This window comes from Hippocampus bargibanti, linkage group LG04 (assembly GCF_051943395.1).
Source record: "Hippocampus bargibanti isolate YZ-2025 linkage group LG04, ASM5194339v1, whole genome shotgun sequence".
NCBI lineage: Eukaryota > Metazoa > Chordata > Actinopteri > Syngnathiformes > Syngnathidae > Hippocampus > Hippocampus bargibanti.
Window position 1 is genome coordinate 7,198,448 of NC_142737.1, and position 13,845 is coordinate 7,212,292.

The 13,845-nt window shown below is 42.8% G+C and overlaps 1 protein-coding gene across 3 annotated transcripts in view; it reads left to right on the forward strand.

Moving 5' to 3' along the window:
• The window catches only part of vps13a (vacuolar protein sorting 13 homolog A), a 30,857-nt gene that overhangs the window by 2,969 nt on the left and 14,043 nt on the right, over nucleotides 1-13,845 (forward strand). For all 3 annotated transcript variants that reach the window (XM_088993784.1, XM_088993785.1, XM_088993786.1), the window contains exons 9-49: nucleotides 294-374; nucleotides 510-567; nucleotides 824-951; nucleotides 1,052-1,158; nucleotides 1,241-1,412; nucleotides 1,785-1,847; nucleotides 1,931-2,069; nucleotides 2,155-2,249; nucleotides 2,662-2,804; nucleotides 2,885-3,086; nucleotides 3,166-3,280; nucleotides 3,746-3,882; nucleotides 3,945-4,077; nucleotides 4,281-4,398; nucleotides 4,751-4,895; nucleotides 5,315-5,423; nucleotides 5,506-5,681; nucleotides 5,761-5,920; nucleotides 6,139-6,218; nucleotides 6,306-6,365; nucleotides 6,497-6,686; nucleotides 6,824-6,940; nucleotides 7,010-7,113; nucleotides 7,199-7,366; nucleotides 7,629-7,939; nucleotides 8,123-8,270; nucleotides 8,508-8,667; nucleotides 8,729-8,853; nucleotides 9,212-9,381; nucleotides 9,462-9,709; nucleotides 9,923-10,107; nucleotides 10,189-10,332; nucleotides 10,469-10,678; nucleotides 11,103-11,246; nucleotides 11,346-11,447; nucleotides 11,604-11,756; nucleotides 11,826-12,084; nucleotides 12,385-12,545; nucleotides 12,618-12,721; nucleotides 13,256-13,556; nucleotides 13,628-13,764. In XM_088993784.1, coding sequence (XP_088849910.1) covers nucleotides 294-374; nucleotides 510-567; nucleotides 824-951; nucleotides 1,052-1,158; nucleotides 1,241-1,412; nucleotides 1,785-1,847; nucleotides 1,931-2,069; nucleotides 2,155-2,249; nucleotides 2,662-2,804; nucleotides 2,885-3,086; nucleotides 3,166-3,280; nucleotides 3,746-3,882; nucleotides 3,945-4,077; nucleotides 4,281-4,398; nucleotides 4,751-4,895; nucleotides 5,315-5,423; nucleotides 5,506-5,681; nucleotides 5,761-5,920; nucleotides 6,139-6,218; nucleotides 6,306-6,365; nucleotides 6,497-6,686; nucleotides 6,824-6,940; nucleotides 7,010-7,113; nucleotides 7,199-7,366; nucleotides 7,629-7,939; nucleotides 8,123-8,270; nucleotides 8,508-8,667; nucleotides 8,729-8,853; nucleotides 9,212-9,381; nucleotides 9,462-9,709; nucleotides 9,923-10,107; nucleotides 10,189-10,332; nucleotides 10,469-10,678; nucleotides 11,103-11,246; nucleotides 11,346-11,447; nucleotides 11,604-11,756; nucleotides 11,826-12,084; nucleotides 12,385-12,545; nucleotides 12,618-12,721; nucleotides 13,256-13,556; nucleotides 13,628-13,764 — 6,062 coding nt within the window. The remainder of the gene's footprint in view (nucleotides 1-293; nucleotides 375-509; nucleotides 568-823; nucleotides 952-1,051; nucleotides 1,159-1,240; nucleotides 1,413-1,784; nucleotides 1,848-1,930; nucleotides 2,070-2,154; nucleotides 2,250-2,661; nucleotides 2,805-2,884; nucleotides 3,087-3,165; nucleotides 3,281-3,745; nucleotides 3,883-3,944; nucleotides 4,078-4,280; nucleotides 4,399-4,750; nucleotides 4,896-5,314; nucleotides 5,424-5,505; nucleotides 5,682-5,760; nucleotides 5,921-6,138; nucleotides 6,219-6,305; nucleotides 6,366-6,496; nucleotides 6,687-6,823; nucleotides 6,941-7,009; nucleotides 7,114-7,198; nucleotides 7,367-7,628; nucleotides 7,940-8,122; nucleotides 8,271-8,507; nucleotides 8,668-8,728; nucleotides 8,854-9,211; nucleotides 9,382-9,461; nucleotides 9,710-9,922; nucleotides 10,108-10,188; nucleotides 10,333-10,468; nucleotides 10,679-11,102; nucleotides 11,247-11,345; nucleotides 11,448-11,603; nucleotides 11,757-11,825; nucleotides 12,085-12,384; nucleotides 12,546-12,617; nucleotides 12,722-13,255; nucleotides 13,557-13,627; nucleotides 13,765-13,845) is intronic.

The window sequence follows — 13,845 nt, forward strand, 5'->3', positions numbered from 1 at the left end:
AAGACAATACAGTAAAGTCTCGTTATATCGATATCGGATATATCGATAGTCCCGGTTATATCGATACTATTTCTATGCACGCACGGAGAAAATTACATGCAAACAGGGTCGGATATATCGATAGTCCCGGTTATATCGATATTTTTTCGGACTCCCTTGAATATCGATATAACGAGACTTTACTGTATTTCTATTTCCAAGGAAGTTTGTATGTTATTGTGAAAGTCAGGAGTCAATGTTGAATATTGTGAGATAAGGATGCAGTGCTCTAATTGCCGCTTTCTTCCTCTCAGTTGGTACAATTGGACAAATTGTTTGCCTACTGGAATGTCAACTCTGAGCTTTTCTCCAATCACAGTCCGCCTGAGGCTTTGGTGAGTCAAAACCGTTTCTTTTTTTTAAGGCTTTATAAAATGCTTTTGATGTGTCAGTCTGTAGATGAAGAACAAAGATGTGCCTTTGGTGGCTGAAAAATGCAATGGAGCTTCTTTTTCTTGGTCTTTTTATAGTTATGTCTCAAGAATAGCCTGGACATCCAAGGCACCCATTCTGCGGACCACGATTTCAGTGAGTTTCGGATAATATATATCCAGGTCCAGTAAAAACTTTTTGGGCGCTTAATTTTTCTTGCTGTGAATTCATTTGCATCTCTTCCCTGACATGTCGTGACTCAACATGCTGTTTCAAACTTGAATGCATTCTGTAAAAAAATCATACCACAGTCATTGTCTGCATAACATGTTTTTTTTTTGCATGAAAAGCCACTAAAAAGCATTTAACACCACACCATTCCACTTTTTAAAAACATATTTCTGCTCCGCAGTTTTCCGTCCCATCTCAGCGGGTGCAAAGCTTTGCATGAATCCCCGGTCAGACGTGGACTTTTCGTCACCTAAAGTGGATCTCATCGTCAATCTCAGTGAAGTTGCAATTGAGCTAAACAGACCCCAGGTAGGCAGTGTCAGAATCTGTGCACAGTGTTTCTAAACATCAATCTCTCAACATTCAGTGCTTTAATGAACTGCCTTACCTGTACTGGTTTTCTTTCTAGTACATCAGTATCTTAGAGCTATTGGGCTCTGTGGATTTGATGTCACGTAACCTGCCATACAGAAAATACAAACCCGACGTCTTAGTTCATAACAATACTAACATATGGTAAGAAGCTGTTCTGTGACAGGTTTACTTCTTTTGTGAGATCCCCCTTGACTCAAAATCTTTTCACTGTGAATATCTCCAGGTGGAACTATGCCATCACGAGCGTCCTGGAGGTGGATGTGAAACCCCGTCTCCACATGTGGTCGTGGCCTCACATTCAGCAACACCGAGAGCTGGTGAAGCACTATCGCGAGCTTTACAAGATCAAGATCACTAGCAAAAAACCCAGTGAGGAACTACTCAAGGAACTGCAGGTGGGCTGACAATTAGGAGTTAAGATTGGTGAGAGCAGGTTTTCCCCAATCTTTATTTAATTGGTGTCATTTGAATTTGAATGACGCCAAAGGAAAAAAATCCTAATTATACTGTGAAAACAGTGCTCTTGTTTGAATATCCTGACAAATTTAGTAACTGTGTAATATTTGGGCCCGTTCAACATACATCTACCTGTACATATCAGGTATGTTGTATAAATAACGACATGCAGATCAGGTTAATTCGACACTATGGCGTAGTAAATTACATTAAAAGTGCATTTTTTTGGTCGTTCTGCCGCTTACTTGACATCACCAGCATTCGTCCCACTTCACACTGTAAAAAAAATTCTGTTGTGTGTGTTTATTCAGGAGCCGGAGAAGACACTCGATCTGTTTAACATCACACTAGCCAGACAACAGGCTGAAGTGGAGGTACAGTAATTTTTTATTATGCCTGAATTTGAGATGCAATAAAGGTTTGCTTATTTTTAAATATATTTTGTTCATCTCCTCAGGCGAGTAAGGCTGGCTTGCGTATTTACCGCCCAGGCTTGAAGATGGAGGAAGAGCAGTCTCAAGGGTGGATCAGCTGGATGTGGAACTGGGGGGCGGAGCCTGACACAGAAACAAAGGAGGTCAAGAGCTCAGGAGGAGGTAGGGTAGAGGAAATAGTGCTTGTCCACATGTTATCTGGTTTCCTACCGCAGCCCATCCCTTCCATCGATGTATTTGCAAACAGGCTTTGATGAGCTGTTATCTCCTGATGAGAAAGCCAGGCTCTACACTGCCATCGGATACAGTGAGGCGGCCGCTAATTTCATTTATCCAAAGGATGTGAGTTTCCTCCCACATATTCTCCATGAATCCACAAATTGCATCTTAAGTCCATCCGTCTATTTTTATCGTGGTTGTTACCTCAAATCACGCTAACATGCACAAACAAGTAAGAGTGTTCAATGAACCAAACATGTATACTGTTGGGAGTATGGGAGGATAGTGTTTATGAGTAGCCTGCTATTTGAAAACAGCAGATCTTCAGACAGCCTAGCTTGTATGTCATAGTCCAAGAACATTTGAGTACGCCATGGGGCACTGAGTAGATGCACACACTCTAACTCAATCTATAATATTTTTTTAGCTTTTGGCTTTTGAGTTACTGTGATATTGGTTCTCTGTCATCCATCTTATTTTCATGGCTAGTGTTGTGAAAATGCCACAAAGATGGATTGTATTTTCTCTTTTCTAGTTTGAGGACATAAAGGTGAATTTCCACATGGAAAAACTGAGTGTTTCCATCAAAGACAGCAAGGATAAAGATGAAATCATCAAGTTGACCGTCGGGGAGCTGATATCGTCCCTAACGCAGAGATCTGGAGCACAAGCCATCAAGTGTGTCTTATTCATAGATACTAAAAGGTTATCTCCATTTATTCAGTTTTAGTAATATTAAAGAAAAAAATTCTCTGCAGATTCACAGCCGAGCTCAGTTTGTTTGAGATCACGGGTCAGGCAAGCAGCCGAACCGCTCCCACCCTACTTTCGACCAAGACGGTTGGCACAGGAACAGGAACTCCACTGCTAAGCCTGTTTTTTGAGACAAACCCTCCAGATCAGACTGCCAACCAGCGGCTCTTTGCTGAATCGCAGCCGCTAGAAATCATTTACGATGCCGTGGGTGCCGTCGGTTGTTATTTATTGTTGGAAGTGACAAACGTGTTAACATGTCTCCGTGTACTCTTTGTGCGCGCAGATGACGGTGAATGCAATGGCTGCATTCTTCAGGCCTCCTGACGACCTGCAGCTAGACGAACTCACCAACGCCACACTGATAAAACTCGAGCAGTTCCGAGATCGTACAGCCACTGGTTAGTTGTTTAAATCTCTTGGGGCTTAAATTAGTTAGGTACAGTTGAGCCAAACAAAAATATCTTAGGTTATGATGTGAACACACATTCACACTGATTGAAAATTAAAAATGTCTTAATGAATCTAATGCATTTTTTTTAAATGTGCGGTGAAGCCGTGACAATACAAGATTCAAACCAGGAAGACATTCTAACCACCATGCCTCAACAATAACTCAATGCATAGTAAAAAAATGTATCTTGATTTCACAGGGTAACAGAGATGGCAACGAGCAAAAGCTCAGTATAGCTCCAAAAACGACATGCTAACTAGCATAGCGAGCAAAACAATATTCTGGCTTCCCAGTACAAAAATGGATATGCACATATAATTGTGTATTTTTTACGCATTTTAAAACTGTTCAGTGAGTACACAGACATCCACCTAAACCACACACCTTCTTGTGTCTTTCTTTTAATTTGCAGGGCTAATGTATGTGATAGAGACACAGAAGGTGCTGGACCTGAAGGTGAATCTGTTGGCCTCGTATGTCATCATCCCACAGACGGGCTTCTACGACGGAACTCAGAACATCTTGCTGCTCGATCTTGGACACTTGCAGGTGAGTATATGGCAGGAGGGAGTTTTCGTCCAGCTTATTTAAAAAAACACATTTGTTTGTAGATGTCCAGTCAGTCCAAAAAGAATCTGCCTCAGCTCTCAGCGGTCTCCAGCAAACTTGAAGACATTATGCTGAGAGCTTATGACAGCTTTGACATCAAGCTCAACAATCTGCAATTGCTTTTTAGTAAACCAGGTACATGCGTTTAAAAAAATTCACACATTTACTTTCTCAATGTGAGTATTCTATTGCACAAAACCGGGTTAGATGGAGGACATTGATTCGCTATGGTGACCCCTGAAGGGAAGACTTAAGGAAAAGAAGATTCTATTGTAAAATATCCAACAGTGGCAGACACGGTTTAAATAATTTGTAAAACCATTCCTTGCTTTCCCAAGATGGCGACTGGAAAAAGGCCCGCATGCAGAGGCAGTCGCCGCTGCACATCCTGGAGCCGGTGGATTTGCAAATGGAGTTTAGCAGGGCCATGGTGGTCAAAGACTCACGCATGGCAAAGTAAGTGGAAAAGTGAAAAAAGATGACACACTGATAACTGGTGATGGTATGTTTGAATCCCATTTAACCACGTCTTGACTCAAATTGACCTCTTTTAATGATTTAAAAACACTGGAAAATTCTCCTTGGTTTTAGGAGACCAAGCAGAATCTACAGTCTGCTAAATCTTTTTCTAGCCACCCAAACAAAAATTCATATGGGTCATTTTGCCTTTTTTAGAAATAGCCACTTTACAAAGGATTTACCATACTTATTTCATTTCAAACTTGATGCACTGACTTTAACTTTTTGAGTATAATCTATTTGAAGAAGTTGATTTGACATCGTATTTCCGCTTTAACCCCACGCACAGATATAAACTCTCCGGAGAGCTCCCTCTTCTCTCCCTCCGAATCTCTGACGTCAAACTTCGAAATGTTCTGGAGCTGGTGAACAGTATCCCACTGCCGCAGACGAATTCTGCTTCGGTCAACGGTGGCATGCCCCCACATTCGAAGGTGTGCGCACCTGCTGGGCAATGTGACCCGGGAAATGACTCACATCACACAAATTCACAAATTTGTAGCCGTGTAACCTCAAGACTGAAATCATACATACAAGTCTTTGAATTGATGATAAAAAGCATGTGACCAGGGCAAACCATTTTTTTTTCTCATGACATAATGTGGTGCATCTCCTTATGAGTGGGTCTGGAATCAATCCCTGTGGTTAACGGAGCTTCACACTATCCCTCTTTCTCAGCTGGTGAAAATAAGCTTGCAGTGTATGATCGTTGACACTCAATTTCTAAAACTGGCACATCAATTTATTTTTTTTCGGTCAACAGTTGGGCATTTAGGTTGTTCAGGCTTAAAAACGGGCATACATTGCAACACATTTGTCACGGTATCCATATAACTTGTTCTTGTCTCCTAAGACCAAGCAGTTCACACCACAATTGTCAAGGAGGAGACATCTGCAGTTCACCGACAAACGCTCCTCACTGATTTTTGAGTCATGTGATACGATCAGCATTTCTTCACTTGGTGAGTCTGGTCATATTAATCCCTTTATGATTTACATTCACACTCACCTTGGTGGGCTGCTAATGGGTTTTTGTCTGTTCAGGGTCCGAAGAAGACTTATTTTACGATGCCCCCAGCTCTCCGATCACTGGGCAGCAGTTTTTCCCCGACAGTCCCATGCCGCTGCGCTATGCCGACCTGAACAGACGAAAGGGTGCAGCGCAAGATGAGCATCAGAAGAACATGACAGACTTTGTCATGACCTTTGAAATCAGCGAGGTATTGTTGTTCCACCCATCAACTGTGACATTACACAGCCAAATAAATCTCATTTTTAAACCCTCACCTTTGTTTTCAGTTCTCTGTCCAGTTGTGTCGCCTCGTTGGCAGCTGGCAGGAGGTCACGGTGCTCCACTTGGAAGTGGAGGGCCTGGGCACTGAACTGAAAATACGCACCTTTGACATGACATCCAACACTTACCTCAAGGAGATCTGCCTCAGGTGTCCTGAATACACAGGTTGGTATTTTAACCCATGACAAGGTTCAATCCTGCTGTTGTGAAAGAAAAGGTGCACCCTAGTTCTGGTTGCCAGTCAATTACAAGGCCCATTTGGCATTCACATTCAAATTCACACTCTTTTATAGTTTTGTATAACTGTTGAGTCAATGTATATTATATACCATGTAAACACAAAGGTATTTGCAATGTTAATTTCCATGTTCACTCTTTTGTAGATTCCCAAAACAAGGAAATTCAACTCATCACCACTTTGGATAACACAGAGGTTGATATGCTCACACTAGAATATATTAAAGTAAGTAAAAGGCGTGTACGATTATTTTTCCAAGTCCTCCCCCTTTTCATTGGTTTTATAATATAACTATTTATTGTATATTTTTAGGCTCAGAAAGATGGGCCCGAGTTCAAGTCCCTACACAACAGCACTGAGCAGCTTCTCAAGGTAAACTTAGATGCACACGTACTGATATGTCTATCCAACGATTGTGCAGGGCTTCATCGTTGTCCCAATAAAGGCAAGGTTGTATACTCTGCACTTGATGGTCATTGATGACTATAAATATGTGCCATCAGGTGACTTTCTCGTCGCTGGACGTTAATCTCCACACCGAGGCGCTCCTCAACACCATGCACTACCTCAACGGTCTGGTGCCACAGTCCAACCAAAAGGAGGGGAGCGAGCATGAGGAGCTTCACACCATCTTTGAGGAAGACGAGCTGGACGACGACAAGATGGACGGGGCGGCCATTGCCAAGAGAAAAAGTACCATAAACTTCGAGTTTTATCAAATTTATTTCAAACCAAACTATGTTAATCGCCAACAATCCAAGGTGTTTTGAAATGTATCTTTCTGTGATGAAAATGTCTTCCTCTTTCATTGAGTTCATATGCTCACACAGAACCAAAGAATTCCAAGACCACAGCTATCATCAATTTGCACCTCAGAGCCGATCTGCGGTCTCTGAAGGTTTACATTCGAGGGCACCAAGCTATGATTTCTGAGATCAGAATCGAAGGTACTATTCAAGAATTGGCAATGTAGTTGTAAACTTTACATTGACAAACTCCTTCCCTCAATTTCCAAGGCCTGGTTTTTGAGGTTCTGATGAGGAAGCGAGAGATGAAGGTCTTGGCCAACCTGAAAAACTTCATCATGTTCGACTGTCACGAAACCGCCTTCTATAAGAAGGTACAACAAGTGTATTGTCATCTCTCTCACCTTCATGGCTGTCACATTTACTTTTCGATCCCTTGTTGAATATCTCTGCTCTTAGGCTGTGTCTATAGCAGACAGGGAGGTATTTTCCTTCCAAATGATCCAACACACGGACGCGACCGAGGGAGACGCCTACCTTGACATGTCTCAGGTTGACACCACAGTTACGTTGACAGTGGGATGCATCCAGGTTGTCATCCTCAACAAATTTTTGTCCTCCATACTGGTGAGAATCACACGTTTCCCTCCTATTATGACCTGTTTTGTGGTGTCCATCGGTCAAGTATGAACAGCGCTTCCAGATAAATACAAATGAAATTATTGGTTATCATCCTTTGCCCGTCCCTAAGTGGAAAAACATTTCTGGATTCACATAATTTATTTCTGTATTGTGTGTGTATATATAATTTTTTTCAGAGATCATAATGGAGTAATGGTATTTGCATGAATTACATCAGTTCACTACCTGAAGTGTTCCTCCCCTGCAGGCATTCATTAACAACTTTCAAGAGGCCAAGGAGGCGGTCGCTGAAGTGACCCAGCAGGCGGCCGAAAAGGCGGCATCCGGCGTAGTGAAAGAGCTGTCGGAACGTAGCACTCGCATCTCTTTCAACGTCCACTTCAAAGCGCCCGTCATCTTCGTCCCGCAGTCATCCTCCTCCGACAACGTCCTGGTGGCCGACCTGGGCTTCCTCTCTGTCAAGAATCACTTTGCCAAGCAGCCCTCCAAGAGTTATCGCAAGATCCCGCCTGTGGTGGACATTATGGAAGTCAAGCTCACGGACCTCAAGATGTACAGGTAAGACTTCACATAATGCATTTTTATGCCATTTGGTTTTTGGAGGGGGGGCTCAGCATGTGTCAAAACTGATTTATTTTTCCACTTTTATTTTACCTTTCATAGTGTCAAGGGTTCATCATTGTTGTCATAAAAAGGGTCTGCAAGAGCCCAGTCATCATCATGAATTTATTTTCTATGCAGGACGACATTTGTGAATGGAGTGTTTAGGGGTGAAAGCAGCCTGTTGCAGCCGATCAGTCTGGAAGTGGAAATTCAGAGGAATCTGTCGTCCAACTGGTATCATAGCATACCCAACATTGAGATCACCGCTCATCTTATGCCATTCACCGTAAGTTCAAAACTTTGTGATAATCCCATATATATTTTTCTTACAAAAGAATAATGCAGTTTATAAAATCTCGAAGGCTGTGGACAACTTGGATTTGATTTAGTCAAGCAGTCTTGATCAAACTAATGAATTAAACCAGCAGAGTGTACGATATTTGAATGGGCCAACCTCGTCACCTCATTTTACAGAAAAAGTTGGGAAATCAGTTGTTTTAATGTTCTTTGTCTTGTCAAACAGTTGATTCTCAGCCAGGATGACATGGTGGTTATCTTCAGGACTCTTAATGAAAACCTCTCAGAGAATTCAAACACCGTCGCTCTCTCTGCGCCTGCTCACCCAGAAGACTCGGCAGCTGACAAAGGATCCCGCAACGCCGGAAACACAGACAGAAACAACAGTAAGTTTTCACAAGTTGGCCACAAAGTTTGGGAAAATCTCAACATTTTTGATCAATATAGGCAACACAGTGGTGACGGCGGCTGTGGTAGAGACTCAGAAGAATGTCAAACTCAAGACAAGTCTGAAAGCGGACTTCAAGATTGACTCCATGGCGCTGGTCCTATTTAAGTCCCATACGAATGAGGTGATCCATTACAAGTTCAGTAAAACAAACACCACTTATGGCGTAGTACATTATACAGGCACAACTGAAAGTAGACAGGATGTAATTTGATCCAAGACGTTAGAAAAGAGTAAACGCTTATGCTATGTTTTTTTTTTGGGAGGAGAGCAATTTTTAATGCCCACAAGGGATTAGCAACCTCAAATTGTGTGGTCACACATACAATGACGATGAAGGTAATGTACAAAAATTCAAGTGCGTCAAAAATATATATGAAAATTACTGCCTTTATACACATTAGAAAGTAATGCTAAAAAGATTAAGTGGATAAATTAATTACCAGGCTTTGGTTTGCTCACACTGCATTCATATTCTCCAGCTTCTCCATTTGGATCCACATGATACTGTGCTGAAACTGGGCGAATTCACCTTGGGCACCATTTCCACCTCCTTTACCATGTACTCGGATAGCTCCATGAAGGCCGCCGTATGTCTGGCTACTTGTCTCCTCGATGACAAGAGACCGAATAGCAAGACAGTCAGCCCAAGGTACAAGGGATCGGAAGTCAGCCCGGTTATAAATATTTGTATATGGCGGAGGTTGTCACCATTGCATTATCTCATTTTAGGATGATGGGCATGCGACCCGGAACGGAAAAAAACATGATGGTGGAGGTCAACTACCGACGGAGCCACGAAGGCACCAACCTAGACACAGTGGTACAGGACGTGTACCTGTGCGCCAGCATGGAGTTCCTCCTTACTGTGGCAGACATTTTCTTGAATGCTACCAAGCAAGGTTTTGCTGAAACACCGCAAGCAAAGAAAGACCCAGCTCCTCTAGATAAAAACATCCCTGCCCAGCCAGAGGAATCAAGTGAGTGGGTGGATTCGAGACAAACCCTAAACTGGTGGAGACCTTCCCCAAAAAATATCAAAGATAATATTTTAAACCCTTAATGCTCACCATGCTGTCATTTTAAAACTGTTCAATATTTTAAAGGCGGGATACTCTTTTTAACCCTGATTGGGAATCTGAGTGGCTGAAGTAAAAACTCATACATAATATTTGTTAATATTTTCATCGCAGTTCCGTCTCCAGCCGTCGTGCCAAAGTCCGAGATGAATGTCGTCGTGCGAAACCCGGAGATCGTGTTCGTGGCCGACCTGACGCGTGCCGACGCGCTGGCCCTGGTGATGACCACGCAGTGCGAATTAGTCATGAAAAGCGACGCGGAGAGTTCAACAATGACGGCTGTGATCCAAGACCTCAAGGTTTGACGCTGTTTGCGTCATCGCCTTACCTGGGGCGAGAGAGTGTTTTTTTTTTTTTTTACATTCATTTGTCTATTTTAGGTGGTGGCATGTCCTTTCCTCAGGGAACAAAGACTACACAACGTGACCACGGTTCTTCAGCCCTGCCAGGTGTTCTTTCAAAGTTCTCAGTTCCCAACATCCCCGAAAGCTATGGAGATCTCTATCAATTCTCTCTCGCTCAAGGTTGGTGATGACTGCTAACATGAGGTGTATATCTGTTCAGATGGGATTTTACTGCCATTCATTACTGTCCAGTATATTCCCATATGTCCAACTTTCTGGGATGTTGTACTATCGCTGTATGTATCGCTTTCCTCAGGTTTCGCCCATTATCATCAAGACGGTCCTCAGCATTCAGAAGGCCTTGAACCCCACTAAGGAGACCACAGAGGAGGTTGAAAGTCCTGTCCCTGTGGACATGTGGGAGAAGCGGGACTGGAAGGATCTCAAAGTGTGGTTCTTGGAGGAGCAGGGAGAAGCAAACACAAAAGCAGCAGCGCCACTCATCCCACAGGGGGAGTCACTTAAGGTACAAGCCTGGATTATACTAGGTGACCCAAAATATGAAAATTTCAATTATGGCTTTGATTAAAAAGCTATTAATTTCAAATTACAACCCCACACTATTCAGTTTATGGAAGACCATTCACCAGAGTTTCAGCTTTGCCTGTCAATCACTTTTACACACTCCTCTTTCGGGAGAGTGACCCAAAAAGTTGCATCCTACTGAGTCCCCCAGTGCAGCAATGTTTTCTCCCGAAAGAGAATTAGCTGAAACTCTGGGGAATGGTCTTCCATAAATTGAATCGTGTGGTTGTAATTTGAAATAAATAGCTGTTTTATCAAAGCCACAATTGAAATTTTCACGGCTACGCATCCTGTTGGGTCATCCTGTAGTTAGTCTTAAAGAAGTGTGACTGTTATTTAACAAAATGTCCATCCTTCTTCTCCAGATGGACATCAAATCAATCTGTGTGACGTTGGAGGCCGGTGTGGGCCACCGCACCGTGCCCATGCTTCTTGCAAAATCATCCTTCAAAGGAGATGTCGACAACTGGTCGACACTCATTAACTTGAAGAGTGAACTGAATTTAGAGGTAAGATAAGTATAGTAGTTTATGTCCATCCATAAAAACAAGAGTGATAGTAATAGTGGAAGCATTGTGTCATTTCACATGTTCGATAAAACGTTTTAGGTCCATTACTACAACGAGGTGGTGGGTGTGTGGGAGCCGCTCCTGGAGCCGTTAGAGGATGAGATGAAAGATGGATTCCGACCCTGGAAGTTGGAATTCACGGTTGTCATATATTTGCATTTTCTGCAGTCATATCTGTACCATTACTGAGTTGATTAAAAACCTTACTGTTACTTGCAAACATTGATTGAAATATTTTTTTCTCTAAATCAAGCAACATTGACTGATTTTTTTTTTTTTTGTCACTTGAACAAGCAGATGAAAACAAAGCCATTGAAGAACACCGAGTGGGCAGATGAGGTGGATTACAATGTCCCCGATTACAAGACTGTCATTTTGATCAGCAGCAAAGACCAACTTAATATCACCCTGTCCAAATGTGGACTTGCTATGCTGAGTAACCTGGGCAATGTGAGTGCAGAGAAATATCCGACAAGATAATCCTTCCAGGGATATTCACACCCCACTGTTTCTCCACAGGCTTTTGCCAACGCTGCCAAGGAGACAACCGGGTGCTTTCAGAAGGACGAAGCTCCGTTTGTGGTGAAGAACCGCCTGGGCCTACCCGTGTCCGTCCAGTACAGCGATGTGTTCTCTCCGGTCGCCATGCTCAGCAATGACCACATTGTTGAGCTTCAGGACGGCCAAACGCTTGGGATGGACTATTCCGTCACCACCGAGTCGGACCAGTTCTCAGCAATGATCTCCCTCAGTGAAAAAGACTACTACATACAGCCAAGTATGAATAAATAGCTCAAATGTATTCACTCATGTATGTGACATTTAAAGCTCTAAGGTTGGGGGGCAGAGGACTATTCCCTGAGGCTACACTCATTACTTCTTTCAAAAGTCAATGAGAAGCGAAACTTACACATACATATTTAAAGCCCTTGAATCATGGCTAAAACAAGGCCAAATAATGCACCCAGAGATAAGTCACCCTAAATTCATGCCTTATATTAAAGGGTGCTTGAATAAATAAATACTCAGTGAACTCGACCAAATACTTTGCTCACCCGAGTTCCAAATGCTCTCACAGCTCCAGCGGGTCACACATCAGCCAGCATGATCCCCTTGATCAAAGTTGGACGAAGAATGTACAGTGTGATGCACGAGGTGTCGGGAATCACGCGCTTCCTGGTCTGTCAGGTGTACTCGGTGGAAGGCAGCAAGTACATCAAGATCCGCTCACCTTTCCAGGTACAATGATACATGTGTGTGTCTATTACATGTCACAGAATATTTCTTTATTTTAATTTCTTCTTTCATCAGATTATCAACCATTTCTCCATTCCCTTTAAAGTGTTTGAGGGGTCCACATATTTGGGGACCTCATTACCCACAGAGGAGTACTGTGTCCCTCTAGACTCGTACAGGTAATTGTACACATTTACGGAGTAATACAAAGCATACATAACAAAAACTACCGTATTTTTCAGTGTATAAGGAGCACTGGAGTATAAGGTACACCCCCAATGAATGGTGTAATTTCAAACTTTTTTCATATATAAGGTGCACCGGACTGTCTATCAGGCGCACCTTCAATCAATGAAAAAAAAAATCAAAATATAGTATATAAATATATACTGTGTAAGTTTTCCAAATATAAGGCATATACGGCGCTACAGTAGAGGCTGGGATTACACACGACTTCTTCTACAGAGGCAAATGGAGTCGGTGGCTACTGACAGTATTTGCAAGACCTGTTGTGGCTCAATATTACTTAACATATAATGCACACATATAATGCGCAGGGTCATCTTTTGAAGAAAATGAAGGGTTTTGGGTTCGTCGAATACACCGGAAAATACAGTATAATTAATTCCTTGTGACTTTCGGTGACCAAAATGAATTGTAGCCAACCCCGCTGTTAGTTGTGGCATAAGTCTCTGTCTCTTCTTACCTCTCAGGTCTGAACTGAGCCTCCAGCCGGTCACAGATGAAGACGGTGACCAGTATGAGTGCTCGGAGGGCTTCAGCTATGAGGACATTGACCTCCAGCAGCCCAAGATTCACATTCAACAGAAGTGCCAACGCGGCAGCAACCCGGGTGACGTGCTGACGGTCAACATTGTGCCTGTGAAGGACACAGTGATGTTTAAAGACACAGGCGGAGTGGGGGACAGCTTTGACGTACCGTTTGTTTTCCATCTGTGGCCTTGTGTCCTGCTTCGAAATCTGCTGCCTTATCCAATCATCTACAAACTCGATGTATGGCTTTTTTGGACGTCTGTATACATACAAAAATGCTTTACACTAAACTGCGGTCTTCTCCTTAACAGGACAGCAGAGAGAGTGGACCAGAGTCCACGTTAAACCCGGGCCACTCCGCACAACTTCACACTGCCATCATCGACCAATCCAGCCTGGACCTTCGCCTGATTGACTACCTCGCTCAAGACTGGTCTTCTCAGTACAGGTCTGAAAAATTAAACATTTTAATACAAATCAAAATGTACATGTGGAATCTTTCTCAGTTTGTGATTTTTTTTTTTTTTTT